The sequence below is a fragment of the Cyanistes caeruleus genome, chromosome 1, assembly GCF_971803275.1.
Source record: "Cyanistes caeruleus chromosome 1, bCyaCae1.hap1.1, whole genome shotgun sequence".
NCBI lineage: Eukaryota > Metazoa > Chordata > Aves > Passeriformes > Paridae > Cyanistes > Cyanistes caeruleus.
In genome coordinates, this window is record NC_141701.1 from 110,641,642 (window position 1) to 110,658,902 (window position 17,261).

At 40.4% G+C, this 17,261-nt stretch overlaps 1 protein-coding gene across 3 annotated transcripts in view; it reads left to right on the forward strand.

Annotated features, from left to right (window-relative positions):
* The first annotated feature begins 1,829 nt into the window (after window positions 1–1,829).
* Window positions 1,830–17,261, forward strand: part of SNRK (SNF related kinase) — a 37,755-nt gene continuing 22,323 nt past the window's right edge. The window contains exons 1-3 of one of the 3 annotated variants that reach the window (XM_086850174.1): window positions 1,830–2,196; window positions 12,479–12,576; window positions 13,959–14,652. In XM_086850174.1, coding sequence (XP_086706300.1) covers window positions 14,064–14,652 — 589 coding nt within the window. In that variant the 5' untranslated portion in view covers window positions 1,830–2,196; window positions 12,479–12,576; window positions 13,959–14,063. Of the gene's footprint in view, window positions 2,197–2,276; window positions 2,377–12,478; window positions 12,577–13,958; window positions 14,653–17,261 lie in introns of those variants that run through there. The other 2 variants (XM_086850194.1, XM_086850184.1) reach the window with 2 other exon arrangements.

The following is a 17,261-nucleotide window of genomic DNA, read 5'->3' on the forward strand; positions in this document are numbered from 1 at the left end:
AGGAAGACACAGTAGCACACTGAATCATCATTTGGTGTTTGCGAGGTGTGCCTTCTTCAACATGCCAATGAAAAGCAACTGGAAATACATAATTACTATTAACTGGAAATAAGTAACTATTAGTAACTAGAGAGACGGAATCTAGATTTAAGTTTTACAGCACAAGATGCATCAGGCATCACCTGATCAGCACCAGCAGGCCAGCAGGCTCAGAAATCCGAGTAGTGCATATCACACCTTTCTGCGAACTCAGGCTTAAGAAATCAGTGATAATCAGGCAGACACAGGTGATGGGCTGGTTATTGCAATCTCCTACATCAAATCCATCTTGTAAATTCAGCAATCAGTTGTGTTTTACTGGTGCCTGAATGGTGTGAGAGTGGAGAATCAAGCCTGATTGAAGAGTGGAGAATTCAGACCATGGAGTGGTCTAAATTATCGCCAAATCATGAAATTATCATTCTTGTAGGAGGCAGCGATCAGACTGAACATATCCTGAAATCTTCGTGCATTTTTTATTTCCCATTTATTTTCCCTTTTAAAATACAAAATCATTATGTCCTTTGTATTAAATGTGATCATACTCTTTCAGTTTAGTCATTCCCTGCGCTGTATTTTTTGGCTTAGCGTGTTCACAAAGATTAGTTTCAAGCTAAGAAATTCCAGGTTAATTCAATAGCCTCTGCTGTACATAAGTTATTAACTAAAGAATGATATCTAAATTTTGTCAAAGCATGGGAAAAAATGAAAAGCATTTCTCAAACATTTTCTTAAAATTTGGCTTGGCTGTATAATGGGCTTTTGTATTCTCTCTCCATATATCTTGACTGGCCATTTCTACTGGGAAAAAAGGGGCACTTTTCAAAGTGCCACTTTCAAGTCTTTTAATTCCTTGGCTATTCAAAGATTTTCCTTCCTTGATCTTCAGAGGAAATTCTTGCATTATCTCTGATGCTCCGAGGAACCACTTCGCTCATCCCTTCTTAGCACCTGCTCAGCGCGAACGCTTCTGTAGCGCAAGCACTCGAGGCGCTTCCCTCGCCTGCACCACCCGGGTACGAGTGTAGGGATGAACTGTGCTCTGCCAGGTGTGCGTGTACGGGGACACTCCGAAAGCCCCGCCAGGCTCGTTCCTCGGCCTGTTTTCTCCTACTAGCTTCGGTGTCATCCTTTCCTTTCACTCTCCCTGCTCCCAGACGACCTCCACCATCCATCGTGCTCCCAGCCTTCCCACCACAGGGGAATCCAAGAGCAGCGTGCCCCGCTGCCCTCACACCATCGCTACCCAGGCCAGCTGCCCAGGGCACAAGGGGCACCGATGCCAGCTCGGGGAGGTGGCGGAGTCACCGTCCCTGGAGGTGTTTAAGGAAAGACTGGACGGGGCACTCAGTGCCGTGGTCTCGTTAAGACGGCGGTGTTGGTCGCGGGTTGGACTCGATGATCTCAGAAGTCTTTTTCAATCTAATTGATCCCGTGCTCCCTATACTCTCATCTTTACGCTATTATTTCTACCCAGGAATCACAGGCGTGGCCCTTTCACGACTTTAAGCAGCCCCCCAGCCCAGCGTCCCCTCCAGGGAGACAGGGGGCCGCCAACTCGCCGCCAAGCAGGTGGGGGACGCGCGGGCTTCTTCACCCTCTGCTCTTATTTTTCCCAAGTCTAAGGCGAATTGCTCAGGACCTCCACGAAACCCAAGCCCAGGGCGCACCGAACCGGGAGGTCCCGCCGCCCATCCGCTCCGCTCCCCTCAGGCGCCCCGTCCCCTGCCCGCCTCCCCTGCCGCCATTGGCCCCCGCCGTGACTGCGCTTGGCGCGCGGCCTCCCCTCCCCGCCGCGCGGCGCAGGCGCGGCTGCGCGCGGGCGTGCGTTGGCCCCGCCCCGCCCCTCGCGGCCCCGCGCGAGCCGCGGCCGTTGTTGTCAGTCGCGGCTCGGAGGCGCAGCAGGAACGGCCGTAGCGCCGGGTCCCGTCCGAGCGCAGCGCGGGCGAGGGGCGCGACCCGCCGCAGCCCCGCCGGCCTTCCCCGCTGGGCTCTTGGACCCTCTCCGTCTCCTCCTCTGTCCCTCCTTCCCTCCCCACCGAGCTCCCTGTCCCTGCTGCCGCTCCCGAGGGCAGTCGCAGCGGGCGCTGCCCATGCAGGGGGCGGCGCGGGGCGCGGCGCCCCGAGGAGACGCCGCCGCTGCCGCCGCTGCGGGCAGTAAGTTGCCGGCGGGGATGGGCCGCGTTCGGCTCGGGCTGGGCCGGTGGGGTGTGGTGGGTTCCTTCCTCCCCCTCCCTGCGCCTTCCCGTTCCTCCCGGAGCCGGCCGAGCCCAATGGCGGCCTCGGCCCAGAGGGAGGAGGAGGCGGTGAGGGGACGTTTCCCGGCCGCCGCCGAAGGTCGGTGTGTCGGTGCCGGCGGGGCTGGAGAGGAGGGCTTGGGGAAGGGAGGGGAAAAGCGGTTGTTCCTGCGGGCACGGCGGACTCCCGGAATGCGGGTGCTCCTGCGGGGACGATGGGTTCCCCGGACGCGGCTGTTCCTGCGGGGACAGCGGGCTCCCGGGGATGCGGGTGTTCCTGCGGGGAGCCTGCCGTGCCCCCGGCGCGACGGAGTGTCCGTGCGGCGCGGCCCCGTGTGACCGCGGTGACAGCCGGCCCCGCGCGTGTGACCGGAGTGACACCGGTGCCTCCGCCACTCCCCCGCTGCTGCTGCCCGCGCCGGCTCCGCCGCGTATGCTCTGTTGCCGGGAAGGGGGAAAAAAAATAAACAAGCGAGGCGAGAGCCCCTCGGTCCAGCCGCGGGTGCGTTTTAGGGGAATGACGGTGCATCTCGCCCCTCAGAATCCGGTGCGTAGCCAACAGGTTTGCCTTCGTCTCCTTGTGCCCAGGGCTGGAGCGTGCCCCTCCTGACAGAGGCTGGAAGTATTCCTCGTTCTTTGTCAGTGCGTGCCTTGCTGCTGTCAGTACACTTACTACGTTGAATTCACTGCCTAGGGATTAGTATAGAAATTGGTAGAATAACTAGCAAGGTCCTGCACAGAGGTCTTTGTGCTTATTGTCAGGTGACTTTCGGCATTCATGCTTAAATTAATGGAAGATGACTTTTAAAGACAGTTGATGTGCAGTCTTGGTAATAGTTGAAGGATAGATACATGTGGTTGGTTTTGTTTGGTTGTTTTGTTGGTTTTTTTTGGTGTTGTTTTTGGTTTTTTTTTTTTTTAAGTAGACTGAGTAAAGTGTTGGAGAACATCCACTAGGGCAAAACCCCCTATATTGGCTAGAGGATGGTTGGTGATAAAAGTAACCTATATTTTGTTGGATATTTTTATTGGTAAGAGATGCTAATATTCCTGTGAAGGAGAAACCTCTATGTGGGATACATGCTTTGTGTTTTTGCTTATTCATAGATGCTTTCTTATTGATCATCTCACTTCCAGGAGCTTGTTATGAGTAGATGAGGGCAAAGCAGTGGTTTCTTTGGTGGTACCATTACAGTTACTGGAGCAGCTGAACTGTATTGTATGGTTTTCAGCCATCTAGCATGAATGAAGTGCATGCAAATATGCTTACGCCTGCCCTCTGTAGTGCAGTCACTACTTAGTCATATCTGCTGCTTTTTTGGAGTTGTTTATTATGGATATATTTAGATCTTCAGGCTCTGGGGAAGGACCAGTTTGACTAATCTCTGCAAAGTGAAATCTGTATGGAAGTGTTTACTAGCAAATGTTTTTTGTGTTAGAATTCAGCATTTCTTTCAAGGCATGCACCATTAAGAACTGGCTTAAGAATTGGTGGGATTTTTTTGGCAGATATATCACAGAAAGTGGGAAATTGGCTTGTGGTTGTTTTTGTACTACTGCTGATCCTTAGAAGGAATCTGAAACAAGAACTAACAATCATTGCCAAACAGTGCAATCAAATTTTACCTTGTTAAATATGTAAAAAATGTTTCCTTATAGTAATATCTGCCCCTTTTACTTGTAGTGCATACAACATCCAGATAGAAGACTTAATCATAAAAGCTAAGGAGGAAAAAGTCCTGTCTCTTATTTCTCCTGAATATCCTAAATGACCAGAAAAGTGGTAGAATGATGACATAGTTCTTTCAAGTGATTGGAAAGAGAAGCTAACCTGACTGCTGGGGCTTTGCCTTGTGGGCAAGGTAGCATCTAAGACAGCACATTCATCTGGCTCTTTTCAGAGGATCTTTATGATCCACATCAGGAGCTTTCATGAAACGCAGGGAAGAGGGAGAATTGCATCTTAAGTGTACTTACTGTGTAATGGTTTTTGTTTTCATTTTACACAATTGAGAAGCAAGAAAGTACAGTTTGAGTGCTGGACACTCTACAGTTACTGCTGTTCCTTGAATCATCCTGCTATGAAAACTGATACTGCTGTGTGGTGTGGGTGGTTGCACTGTAATAAATAGTCTGCTTTCTGATTATTTTAAAGAAATAGCATGTTAAGGGTGTGCATGCTAATGTGCTACTGCAGATCTTATTTTACTTGCGGTAGTCATCTTATGTGCTGTTCTGACCAGCCTGGTCTCTTCTAACTGCCTTCCAATCATGCTTGAATAATTCCTTTTGCAGTCTGCACCTTCAGTGTATCATTGTCCCTTTAATCCCACTGGCAACTGTAATACCAAAGTAGCACCTTTGTCTTGCTTGGCCTGCCTTGCTTTCAAGGGCACAGTATCCTAGTGCAGCCAGGTTTTTTTCCTCACAGTGTGTCTCTTGTGAAACAATACACTTCCTTTTTTGGATTTTCAAAATTGCATTGAAATGGTAAAGCTGTAAAACTTATTGGTGAACTTCGGTCCATTCCTACTTAGTAGTGTTTTCTGATTATGTCTTGAAATAAGAACCAATAAAACATGGTTCAGATCAGAGGTATAGGGCTGAGCTGCAGTTTATGATGAATATAGTAATATTAAATTGCACAAGCTCTTAATTTTAGTAGCCTGTGAGGTTCTGCCCGTCTTCTGTGTCACGTTATTTTTAAGCGCTTAACTGAAATGCTACAGCTGCTATAATAATGTAAAGTACCTGTTGTTTTTATACACATAACAGTATTATGTAAGAGCTTAAGAGGATTTGAAAAAAACGTATATTCCCTTACAATTCCAGGATAACTCACCCTGGCAGAGTTCTAGTACACATAAGTTGATTGAGTCACCAATGTTAAGAACTTAATGAGAAATAATTATACTTGCAAAATATAAAACAGAGCATGTTCACTTTCTGAAAGGCTGAATCCTTCCATTTATAGTGATCTTCTACAACAGTGCTGTGACACAGTTGTTCCATTGTATTTGACAGCCTGTTTTCTTTATGTATCATTGTGTGTTTTTCTGCAGCAGTCTCCTGTCTAGTTACTGGTTGGACTTTACTTGGGAGATGATAGCCTAGACTTTTATAATCTTAGTTTATGTTAAAGCATGGCAAATTTCAGATGTCTGGCTGTTCCTGACTAATTTAGGATGCTATAAAGGAAAATAAAATATTGAAACTGAGTAACTGTAGGTTGGAGTCAATCTATTTCTCAAGATTTAAGCAGTTTGTATCCTAGGTGGAAAACATCAGTCTCATAGCGGCAACTTAATTCAGTACTTGAATTTTATGTTACCAGTTGTATTGCTAAACAAAGGAAACTATCTGACATTTGACATTGAAGATATTAAGAAATTTAATAGAAATTGTTATTCCTTGTAATAGGTACTAAGAGTATGCACACATATTTGCATCTGAATACTTGAGTTTGAGATGGCATGTGATGCTTTCACCCCCCTTGATAAAGAAAAACACGTTTGTGGTTGTGAATTTACACAACAAAGATGTAGGTGTTAAAGTAGCGCTAGCATTGAAAAGTTACGCCACACTGAAGTGTCCATTGATTAATGACAGAATGTTTAGAGCTCCTGTTAATGGTTTTGGCTGGCATGTCTGGCATGACAAAATATGTGGTAATGTTAATAAATGGACTTTTGAAAAAGGTGAAGCAATTCTGAGAGTTCATGAACATGGAGTAGATGAAGCAGCGGCTCTGTTAGAGTTAAGTTTGGTGGAGAAATCTGAGTTACCTGCTTTCTGCAAAGTTCCTGCAGCAACTTTCCTAGATATAAAGATTTAATGTCCTGTCTAAAAGATGGCGATGCCATTGTGAACCACCTGATATGCAAAATATTTTTGCATCAGTTTCATATTCCTAGTTATTCTGGGGGAAGAAAAAAGAAGGACAAAAGGAAAATAGGATGGGATTTAGAATATTAAAAGTCAAGTGTAATTTTGGGCTAGGGAGTCAAACTACCATGTGTTATCTCTCTTGCTTATACAGTTGCTGACTGAAATACCAGATCTTGATTGGTTAAAGGTATGAATGTCTGTAACCAAGATATTCATGTTAATTTTCTGTAGTTAAGGAAAATTTTTCTGTGAGTGGGAACTGCAAAACATGAGAATTTCAGTTCATTAAATTCAAAAATTAAATTAATTTTTCTGTATATTATGACATCACAGGGTCTGAACAAAGTTTTATAACTTTGATAAAGATAAAAAAAAGTACTAGCAGATATCACAAAACTTGGAGCAAGTCCCTTTAGAATATGTTATCACATACTACTATGCAGCAGATAATTTATGAGATGTAGCTATTGAGGAAGATCTAGTATTTTTCTATACAATAATACTTCAGGAGCAGCTTTGGAGCTTAAGTGCTGTATTGCTGAAGCCTTTGTTATGTGAACAGGGTATTGTCTCTCTTGCTTTTTTTTCTTTAAAAATTAAAGGCTACATGCTGGTCTTTGAGAGAAGGCATAAGAGGAAAACAGATGCAACATGAGATTAATTGCTTTTGGAGCTGTGGCTGGTATGAGGACTTTAAACGTGTAAAGCTATTGCTGAGTTCTTAAATCCACAGGGCAGCTTGTATTTGTCTTGTGTAATATCTCCTCTTAGAAATGGAAAGTACCATGTGAACTGCAGCGAATTATCAGCAAGGTTGTGAAAGTACTTTGGGCTTTTAACATATTTCACAATTGGAACCAGTGCCAGTAACTACCGGTGATGGGTCTGTCAGTGGATCATAGTTCCATCAGTCTTAGTGCATCTGTCCTCTTAATAGCTTTGGTGTCTAGTCTGTAATCATAATCTTGCTGTTACTGCTACTGTTTTATTATCGCTTTCCAATCTGTACATCAGCACGGTCTGTATTTTTTCTCATTCACCTGCTTGGAAAGAAAAAGGAAATACTAATGCTTGATTTTCAAAGCAGAGGCCTTGAAGGACCAGTTCAGATACAATGGCTTCTTTAAGTTGTCTGTATTGAGGGTGATTCTCACAGAGATACCAACTATCAGGTGGAGTTTCTACAACACAATTCTCAAATTTTAGTTTGCTCTTTGCTAGTGTTCTGCAGACCACTCACCACAGCTTAGCTGTGCAAAAGAGGAAAGCTTAAGTTGTCTATGCTTGATGTGACTGCAATAATCTTCGAGAAAATACATGATAGACAGCAATCTGTAGATCTGAAAGTTTGGAAATTTCTTATGCAAGAAATAAATGTGTTCCTTAATTGATGATATCCTCAATCATGCATTGTATCTTTTACATTTTCTTTTTCTCATGCTTTGGATCTGCCTCAAAGTGTATTGCTCTTAGAAGTCAGGTCATGCAGGCTCTCATGATTTTCTGTTACAAAATGCTGTTAGTAATCATATCTTCTCAAATCTATAATAGCACTACCCTTCCCGTCCTCCAGCATTTTGTTGGTCCAGGAGCAATGTTTTACCAAGTTTATTGACCTGCCAAATATATCTGCTGCTGGCTGTTTCACTGAATAATGGGCCTTAGAATTGAAGAGTTGTTGTTGGCATTTTGCTTTTACTTCAGTTCTAAGAAGAGTTAAGGATAGACATCACCAGCTCTAATGCCTGCAATACATTCTAAAATAATGAAACACTGAGATTTGTTCTAAACAATGTTTAGAATAGCAAAACTTCATCAGCAATTGGCACCTCTTATATATTTTCAAAGCAAAATTCTGTAGACTGTTTAAAACTAAGGAGTATAGTTGAATTTTGCAGATTAAGTCTTCTTTTTATGTTTGTAACACAGCATTACTTGATAACTCTTCATAATGATCTTCATCATTTTAGGGGTAGCCAGTGCTGAATAGTAGAGAGGTTTGCTGATATGTCTTGATATTTTGGTAACACAGTATGGGCTGGATACGGACATTGAGGCCTAATAGGAAAATGAAAGAAGCACATGTACACCTTGAAAAGTGTCTCCTGTAGTATTTTATTGTGGAACTCACTGGGAACAGGATAGTTTATAGGGTTTGTCATCAGTGAAAGGGAAGATGTGTGTATGCTGTGGTGCAGCCACGTAAAGTTGAAAATAAAGCTTTAGAGGGCATTGTATATAAAAGGGCTGAGTTGTAACACAGCTGCCTCTGTGAATTGTGTCTTCCTCTGCCCCCCGAAAGTACTGCATGTCCAACATGTTTGGATGTAGGTCAGGTGTAGACTACCATGATTTCTTTGAGTATCTTTGAATGGTAGTTGTGAAGACTTAGGCCATAGGAAGGTGGAGGAGGAAGGCCTCTGCTGGATCATGATACCTGTGTATGCAAACAGGAGAATACACCTTCCTGGGATCCTGACTCCCATATTGAGTCTTGAGTATTCAAGAAATACTGGGTACTAGGAACTTAAGAAGTTTGAAATATGCTTGGAGGAGTTGAATAATTATAAGTTTTCAGGGCATGTGATATGCATTTAGCATATGTGTTCTTCATGTCACTCTTGCAGTGCCTTTTACCCGTTTCTGGTGTGTTGGTGCTCCCTTATACCAAAAGAAAGGAGATAAAAAGCCCTCTGGAGGAAAGCAGATTGACACATTAGTGAAGTGTCAATAACAGTAACAGTGCAAGTAGTTGCTCATATAGTAACAAGATAGACTGTGTCTAAAGCTTCATGGATTAGCTTGTAAAGATAATTTATATTAGGACGGCAGATAAAAATTGGGGGGAAATATTGTAAAAAATACGAAAAATTATAGTTGCAGTTTGTTTACTATGTCCTTCAGTTTGCTCTTGGATTCTGATGATTTGTACAAATTCTTTTCAGGGTGAAAAAAAATTGCTTGTGAATCTCCACATTCTGTTTGTGTCAAATTTTTGATTTAGTGTTTCTAGGAACACTAGCAACATAAGTCTTACTTTCAACATACAATTATGTAGTAAATAAATAATTGGTATAGATGCTGTTTCTTAACTGAGACAAAAGAGAGCAAAAGGAGAAGCAGGGTAAAACTTTTATAATCTATCTGGTGGGTGTGTATAATGTGTGCATCCACTGAACTACTCATTCTAAACTCCTGTTACAGAAAATAAAAGCGTGTGCTTTTAAGAAATGATTCATTTGATCTATTTGGCTATCTGCTTTAGGGCACAATTTGTTTTATCACAGACTCTTATCTGTGTTGACTGAATCTCCATTTATCGTGAAGGGAGACTGGAATGGTTAGCTGTTTGTGGATGGACGATTCCCCGGGAAGATTACTTCAGCTTTTGTCAGTTAGACTGATAATGCAGGGAAGTCTTTGCATTGATAGTTTTTCAGAATTTTGTTTAAATGAGACCTTGAAGCTTCATTTTCTAAAGTAAGCTAATACATGCATTAGGTTAAGATGAACTAGGCTGGTCTTACACGCAGTGTGTAATCTAATGAAACTTTTTGAATAGGGTGAATTGCTTAAAGAAAAAACTAGTGTCTCTGAAGCATGCTCCTTTTTCTAAACAGATCTATTCATCCATCTTTTAAAGATGGTTGAATCACAGTACTGTTGTTAAGCTTCTTAATAGGTTGCATGTGATATTACAAAACAGCTCCTGCAGATCTCCATTGGGGTCTGTTTGCAGTGTTTTGTGGGATAGATATATGAGCTTCTGTGGAAAGAAGGATCTGTTCTGAGTTTATTTACTGGTGAATGTCTACATTGCATAAAATGAGTATTGGGGGCGTAGCTGAGTTCTGGTATAATTAGGGGAAAATGCATTTTTAGAACCATAATTAGGCATGTGGATTAAACGCTGCTAATGGTTACTTAACTCGCCAACTAGAAAAACCAAATTCTAATGCTGAAAAACGAACTTAGCAGGGATTTAACATAATGTGAATGAAAAGACAGGTAAATATTTTCTGTGATATAACTGTCTCTTAAATGCTTTTTCTCAGGCTGGCATTTGGATTGCTGCTAATATGTGTCTGGTGGAAATTTTGCTTGTTGTCTGCGTTAGCCTCTAGTTCCTTCATTTGGTGAAAATGTTCAAGAGGTCACATTGTAAACTGCATCACCAAAACGATCCATCATTAAAAGTAATCCTATTTTGTAGGGTCATGGCAAAACTAGAGCTTTGAATGGTTTCATCTGTAGTCAGCCCCAGAAATTTTACTGTTGTAACTAAGGAGACAGCAACAAAGGGTCTCAAAGAGGTTCCAGCTTGAAAGTTATGAACTTTAAGTGCTCTTAGTGGATCCTTAAGTGCTGTCAAAATTCTACTTTCTTACTCTTGAGAGAAACTGAGAAAAGGAAACTGTTCTGAAATGTATTGGTATGGTAACTGCGCTCCTTTAGATAGCATATTTTAATTGTAACCAAGGCTTGTATCTATATACACTATGACATGTTTGCATCCACTTCCTGCTACTGAACAATTCTAAATTTTGGCATGTTCAAACCATATGTTGCATCTGAGATCCTTGTATTTAGCTGTGGGAGCTTCATCTTAACCACAGAGTTAAGGGTTAGTTGGTCTGCTATTGTGGACAATAACTGTTATTGAGACTAAGTTAAACTGTTAATAAATCTGCATTAATTTTCTTAAAGCTAATGGGACTGCAACATCGGTAAATGTAGTTTAGCTTCCATTTCTATAAGCTCTTATCCTGTTGATTACTCTCTGATATATTTCTCCATTGCTTAAGCATAACTGGTTATTGCTGGAATTCTGTTGACACATTGATGTTTATATGTATTCTGTGATTTAGAGTTAAATCACTTGTTGAACTTATACGATGATGGCTGAGAATGTGCCAAGTGAAGAAAGTAATGAGAATAAATTTTTCCTTACTGCTGAGTGTTGCAGTTAAATTCAGACAAGTTGTCTTTAATTTGTGTGCTCCAGTTTTCCTCTAATTTCTTTAATCTAGAAGCAGTTAGGAGTCAGATTAGGATGCTGTGGAGACAGCAGTACTGTAAAGCATGTTTGTGTGGGTTGTTTTTTTTTTTGTTGTTGGGGTTTTCTTAAACACTGGCAATCCATTTAGGAGTGAGACTTTGGAGTCACACAAGCATATGGGGCACAGCTGATTAATATATCCCCTCTTGCTTCATACAGGATAAGAGTAGGTGGTTTATGTGTGTATATGGACCATTTTTCATTAGTCTTCATTTTGGGGTTAGGTCAGTATGATGGAACATTATACAACTGTAAAGTAATGCTTGAAAACATTGTCAGTGCACAGTAGTAGTGAAAAAAACCTCAAATTTGCCTAAGAAAGTAGAATAGAACAAACCAGAAAATGAGTAGAGAGGGGTGAGAGGAGTGCTAAAGCCTGTAGAATAACCTCTGCAGAAGGATTAATAGACTAGGATTAGAACAAAATTGAGCTGAAGCGAGGAAGGGAGGAAACTAATTCTGTGAGTTGCTTGAGGCAAGGTAAATGGAGTATGATTGTTCTTGTTTGGGAACAGACCGGTGAATGAGAAAATGCACAAATTATCAGGAGATTAAAAACAAACAAGAGGAAGTGGTTCTTCTCACAGCACATAGTTAAACTATCCAGCTTTGCTGCAGAATGTTCTTGATGCTGAAAGTTCACGTGCTTTAATCAAGTACCTGCTCAGTTTCACAGAGAGGGGTGGGGTGGAATCCATCAAGTGCTATTAAACACAAACCCACTGCTCTCAGATGTAAAGAAATTTTTGAATCTCTGAAAGATAAGGAGAGTTTTATTGTTTATTGTTGTATTTTCCATTGTACTATGTTTTCCCTATGCATTTTGTAATAGTTTCTACCAGGTAGGAGAGTGTTTGGCGTAGGCATTTAGTTTAATGTAGCATGCTTTAATTAAGTTTTGTGCTTTTTTGAATAAGGATGGGATGATGTTACATGGGAATGGTAGGGGAAACTCTGTAAGATGAACAGTATAGGAAGTGTTGGGAAACAGATATGCCAACAATCTTCCAGTGGAGTGGTTTTTGAAAGAGCATGTGAAGCGTAGTGCTTAGTAGCAGAATGAAAGGGTGCATACAGCAACACAAAACCCAGTGAAGTTTGTTGAAGCTTGATGACTATCTTTAATGAAACACAAAACCCCAAACCTCAGTGTTTATATTGTTTGTTATTGTATTAATGCGTGTTGTACTTAACCCTGTTCTTTGTCTAGGCTATGAAGTTTTGGAAGTTAATAGATTTCATTCAAATTTTACAGGTGTGGAGGTCTCAAACTGATTTCTATGGGTTTTGTGGAAGCAGACAGCTGGATAGCAAAGAGGTTATACCATGGCTCCAGCTGAGAGAAGCAGTAAGGTGAGCTTGTTAAACATCACAGAATCCTCATAGGACCCCCCAACCTTGTAATTGAATTCATATGAAACCAGGTCCATTAGTTTCACTGTCTGTGAAATAACTTGTTTAGCAGGGAGTGTTTTTAATCTAATGCTTACATTTCAACTAGAGAATAACTAATGTAAGGGGCTGTTTGTTTGCCAGCTTCCTCCTCAGAGTTTTTCTTTTTGAAGTTCAGTTTTGAAACTGAAAATATATTCTAAAGAGTAGTATTTTCCTGTATTTTTGAGTTGGCAATGAGCCATCTAATTTTCATATTTCTAACTACTTTGCACTCAGATTTGGAGAAGTGGTTAGCTTTTTGATAGCTACAGTTTTTTACAATATTTAAACCTCAATCCAAGTTAATAATGCAGGAAAAGGTTCTGGGAGCTTTTGTTTGTGGAAAAAAAAGACAATGGAACATAAGACCTTCAAAGCCAGTTTTGAATATGAATGTTTTATAAGTTGGGTCTTGTTTGCTCAAATGCCAAATACCTGGTAAGCAGGAATTCAGTACATGAAAGCTGAACTCTTGAGTCTTTTCTGCTTTTTTTCTACTCTTCTTCCCCTTCTCCTCACTCATTCCCAGGACTGATGAACATATGCAGCCTACCTTCAAACTTTTTATCACCCATTTGTGTAACTTCAGTCAAAATATTTAACCAGACATTTTTTTAGCACTAAGTACAACCGAAATGTTTCATTTCAGCCTTTAAAGCTTTGTTCATTTGCTGTAATTATAGTACTGATTGTTAACATTCAAGATAATTGGAGTAACAAAATTAAGTATTGTATGTCACTCTGAGCTTTGCTAAACAGAAAACTATTAAAAAGGAGAAGATGAAAGTTCCAAGTCAGGCCATCAGAACTTTGTATTACATCTGTTTGCAATGGGACAAAGGTGCCCATTGCTTCATATGGGCAATACGAAGGGATGTGCCAAAAAGGAGATGTATTGAGTATGTTCCTCTTGATTGATATTCTGTGTTGTCCAGCTGTTTATCATAGTGAATCTGGAAAAGTTACAGATTTCAGCTTTGCCAATTTTAACAGTCCTTATAACACTGATTTTGTCAAGTGCTGCTTGAAAGGTTTCTGACTCAAGACAGTGAAGGCCACTAAATTTGAGACAAATTTTCATTATTGCAGTGTTGGAACTCACTTTCTTCAAGCATACTGATAATATGATGTCAGAAATCTGCAAGTTAGCACAACCTGCCTTATTAAATCCTTTGCAAAAATTTCTGAAGATTATTTCATTAATAATCTGTAGTAATGTGCTAATGTAACTTGGGGTAATTACAGGATAATAATTTTGCTTACTTTTATACAAGTATATAATCTTGTCTCTTTGTTTTCAGGTATGCTTGGCAGTGATTATGGACTATTTATTTGCATCAGATACTCTTATATGAAAATATCACATTTCCAAAGAGTTTAAATATTATTTCATCTTCTGAAACAGAATGGCAGGCTTCAAACGAGGATATGATGGAAAAATTGCAGGATTGTATGACTTGGATAAAACTTTGGGCAGAGGCCATTTTGCTGTGGTCAAACTTGCTCGGCATGTCTTTACAGGGGAAAAAGTAGCAGTGAAAGTCATTGATAAGACCAAACTGGACACTCTTGCCACTGGACATCTCTTTCAAGAAGTCAGGTGCATGAAATTAGTGCAGCATCCCAACATAGTGCGGCTGTACGAAGTGATTGACACCCAGACAAAACTGTATCTCATCTTAGAGCTAGGGGATGGTGGAGATATGTTTGATTACATCATGAAACACGAAGAAGGTCTCAATGAAGATCTGGCAAAAAAATACTTCGCTCAAATAGTTCATGCTATATCCTACTGCCATAAACTGCATGTAGTTCACAGAGACTTGAAACCAGAGAATGTGGTTTTCTTTGAAAAGCAAGGACTTGTGAAATTGACTGATTTTGGCTTCAGCAACAAATTCCAGCCTGGAAAGAAGCTCACCACAAGCTGTGGATCTCTTGCCTATTCTGCTCCTGAAATTTTACTCGGGGATGAATATGATGCACCAGCAGTGGGTATGTATGTCTACTCTGAATTCAAGCAGTAATCTATAAACATAAATACCATGATCTTGTACATCTGTTTTCTGTTTCAAGATAATGCCATATGTGGAAAGCAGCTAATTGGCAAGAAATAATATAACCTAGATGAGCTCTGGATGACATAATGCTGGAGCAGCTCTGTTTGAAGGAGATACTCAAACATTCTCAAAAATGCTTAAAAGTTCTTTTTGTATGAAATGATGCAATTGTATACATTGTAATTATTATTTTTTTATTAATAATTGGATGCAATGGATATATTTGTAAATACTCTGTTAGAGAGAGCTCATCTTCTCTTTGGAAAACTTGCCTGTTTCAGATTTATTTTTAACATGACCCTGCACTCCCTTGCACCCAACCACGAGTGATTTTCTTTGCTCAATTTAGCCATGTAAGAATAGCATTGTGGGCCCAGGATGCTTACATGTTCTGCTGCAAGGTGGTGGGAAGCCATGTGTACCAACTACTAACTCAGCTATCAAAGGAGGAGACAGGGAGTTAAGAAAGTTTCAACTCCCTCTATCCCATCTCTGCCCTTTTATTGTCTGAGAACCGAAAGCAGCAGATGAGTTCCCAGTTGCTCCTAGTTGTGTAAAAGGTAAAAGAAATAGTCATGTGTAAATGAATTTTCGTGTTTCTAGCTGCAAAGTGGAGTGTGCAGGGTGGACTGCTACATATAATTCTCTTACTCTCTCTCTTAGGTCTACTGGTTATTGTAGTAGAAGTAATTTAGAGTCTCTTTAGAATAGCTGTAACAATTGATGGAGGTCACTCAATATTGTCCTGTAGTCATACAGATGGCTTAAATCTGTTAGTTGAGGTACAGCTCACTTCCTCAACAGGTGTAGGTACATGTAATTGCAAATAGTGCTTCAAAAATAGCTTCTGATAGTCGACATGCCTCTTGCTCTGTATCTGATACTTTCATGGGTGTTAATAGCACCCATTAGGACTCTGTATATGGCTGTGTGTGCTTTGTTATGTTTTATAGTAGGGACTGTAGTAGTGGTTTAAATTAAGACAGAATTGTCCAGGTTTTTCCTAATTTACCTGAGGTAAACAGCTAATTTTGTGTGCTGACAGGCACACTGTTGAGCTACATCTCTTGCATTATTTTTAAATAGAAATATTTTTAGCTATTGGGTATTATGTTCTTTGCCTAAACATTTGAATAGCACTTCAGGGCTTCTACCTTTGAATAGGTATTGTACTCTGGGCCTTCCGGACTTGAAAGTGCTTTCCCAAGTGTGCTATAATTAGGAATTTTGGATCTCTGTTATTTCTGGGTTGGCAAATCCATGTTGATGCTACAGCAATACTTCACAAAATTATTTCTATTTAGAGTCAGATGTTTTAGATGAGTTGGTTTAATTAGTGGCAAACTAGAGCTCCTGAGTTCTGCTGTGTTCTGCTATGTTTCTTTATTTTGAGAATTTCCTGAAGCATGAGTGTAACTGATAGCAGTGACCTTCAAAACTGGATGGAAAAGTGCATTCGTTAAATATTCTGTACAATGCCTTATGTGAATTATTTCTTGAAAAATGGAATAGCAGTCAAATTTTGGAGGATGAGCAAAAAATTAGGTTTTGATATTGCTGCCCAGTTGAAGATGCTTGGGAAAAAGGTGTGTGAAGATTAACGGGGGAGGGGGAATTAGGAGCATTATGACCAGATGGTCCAAATTGAATTATATAATTAACAAAGCACTGGATCTCTTAATGATAATTGGCATAATGTTTGAGTGCTTTGTAAACAATTAGGGAGTTAAACTTCAGGATAGTACTAAAAAAAAGTTTTTTAATGGATTCATAGAAAGGGAGGTCTGGTTAATATGGAATAGATTGAGGTGAAGGGTAGAAAAATTAGGAAAAAAATTAAATTATTTAACTAGTGTCTAAGAAGGCCAGTTATCTTCAATTTCTGCGGATATTTAAATATGCCTCAGTGGATAGTTTTTGCTTACTTATTCCCCAGTATGCTGTCTCAGCTACTTAAAACTTGTGTCCTAGTTGAGCAATTGCAGTGCTTGTATCCTAACATTTTAATGGCATATTTTTCATCACTTTGTAATGCACTGCAAAATCTCTCTGAAGTACTGTCGGTTACCAGAGTAAAAATATCAAAATTTACTATAAGATTCCAATAAGGTGATGACCTTGAAGGGTCTAGATTTTCTAACTGTGTGTAAGAAGGTAAGATACACTATGCAAGTTATCCATGATTTATATATTTTAAATACAAAAAATGGGGGGGGGGGAGAGCATAAAAAATTGGCCTTCTTTAAAGCCCTCTTTCCCCCCAGAAGAAATCTTAAATATAAGTTTAGGAAATCTAACACTATAAATGTAATTATGTAACTGAGAAATCAGTTCTGCAAACCTTTCTTAAACTTGAAAGATAAACTTTCATGCTAGGATGAGGTTGTACTTGTGGACTAGGAGTATGTATAAATTCAGAAGTAGGAATTACCAAGAAAAAAATTTCATCAGTTGCATTGTGACACGAATAATGTGCAAGGTGTGTATATATAGCTTGAAATGGTGGTGGAGTGTTGTGAGCTCATTCAGCTGTTGGCTGAATGG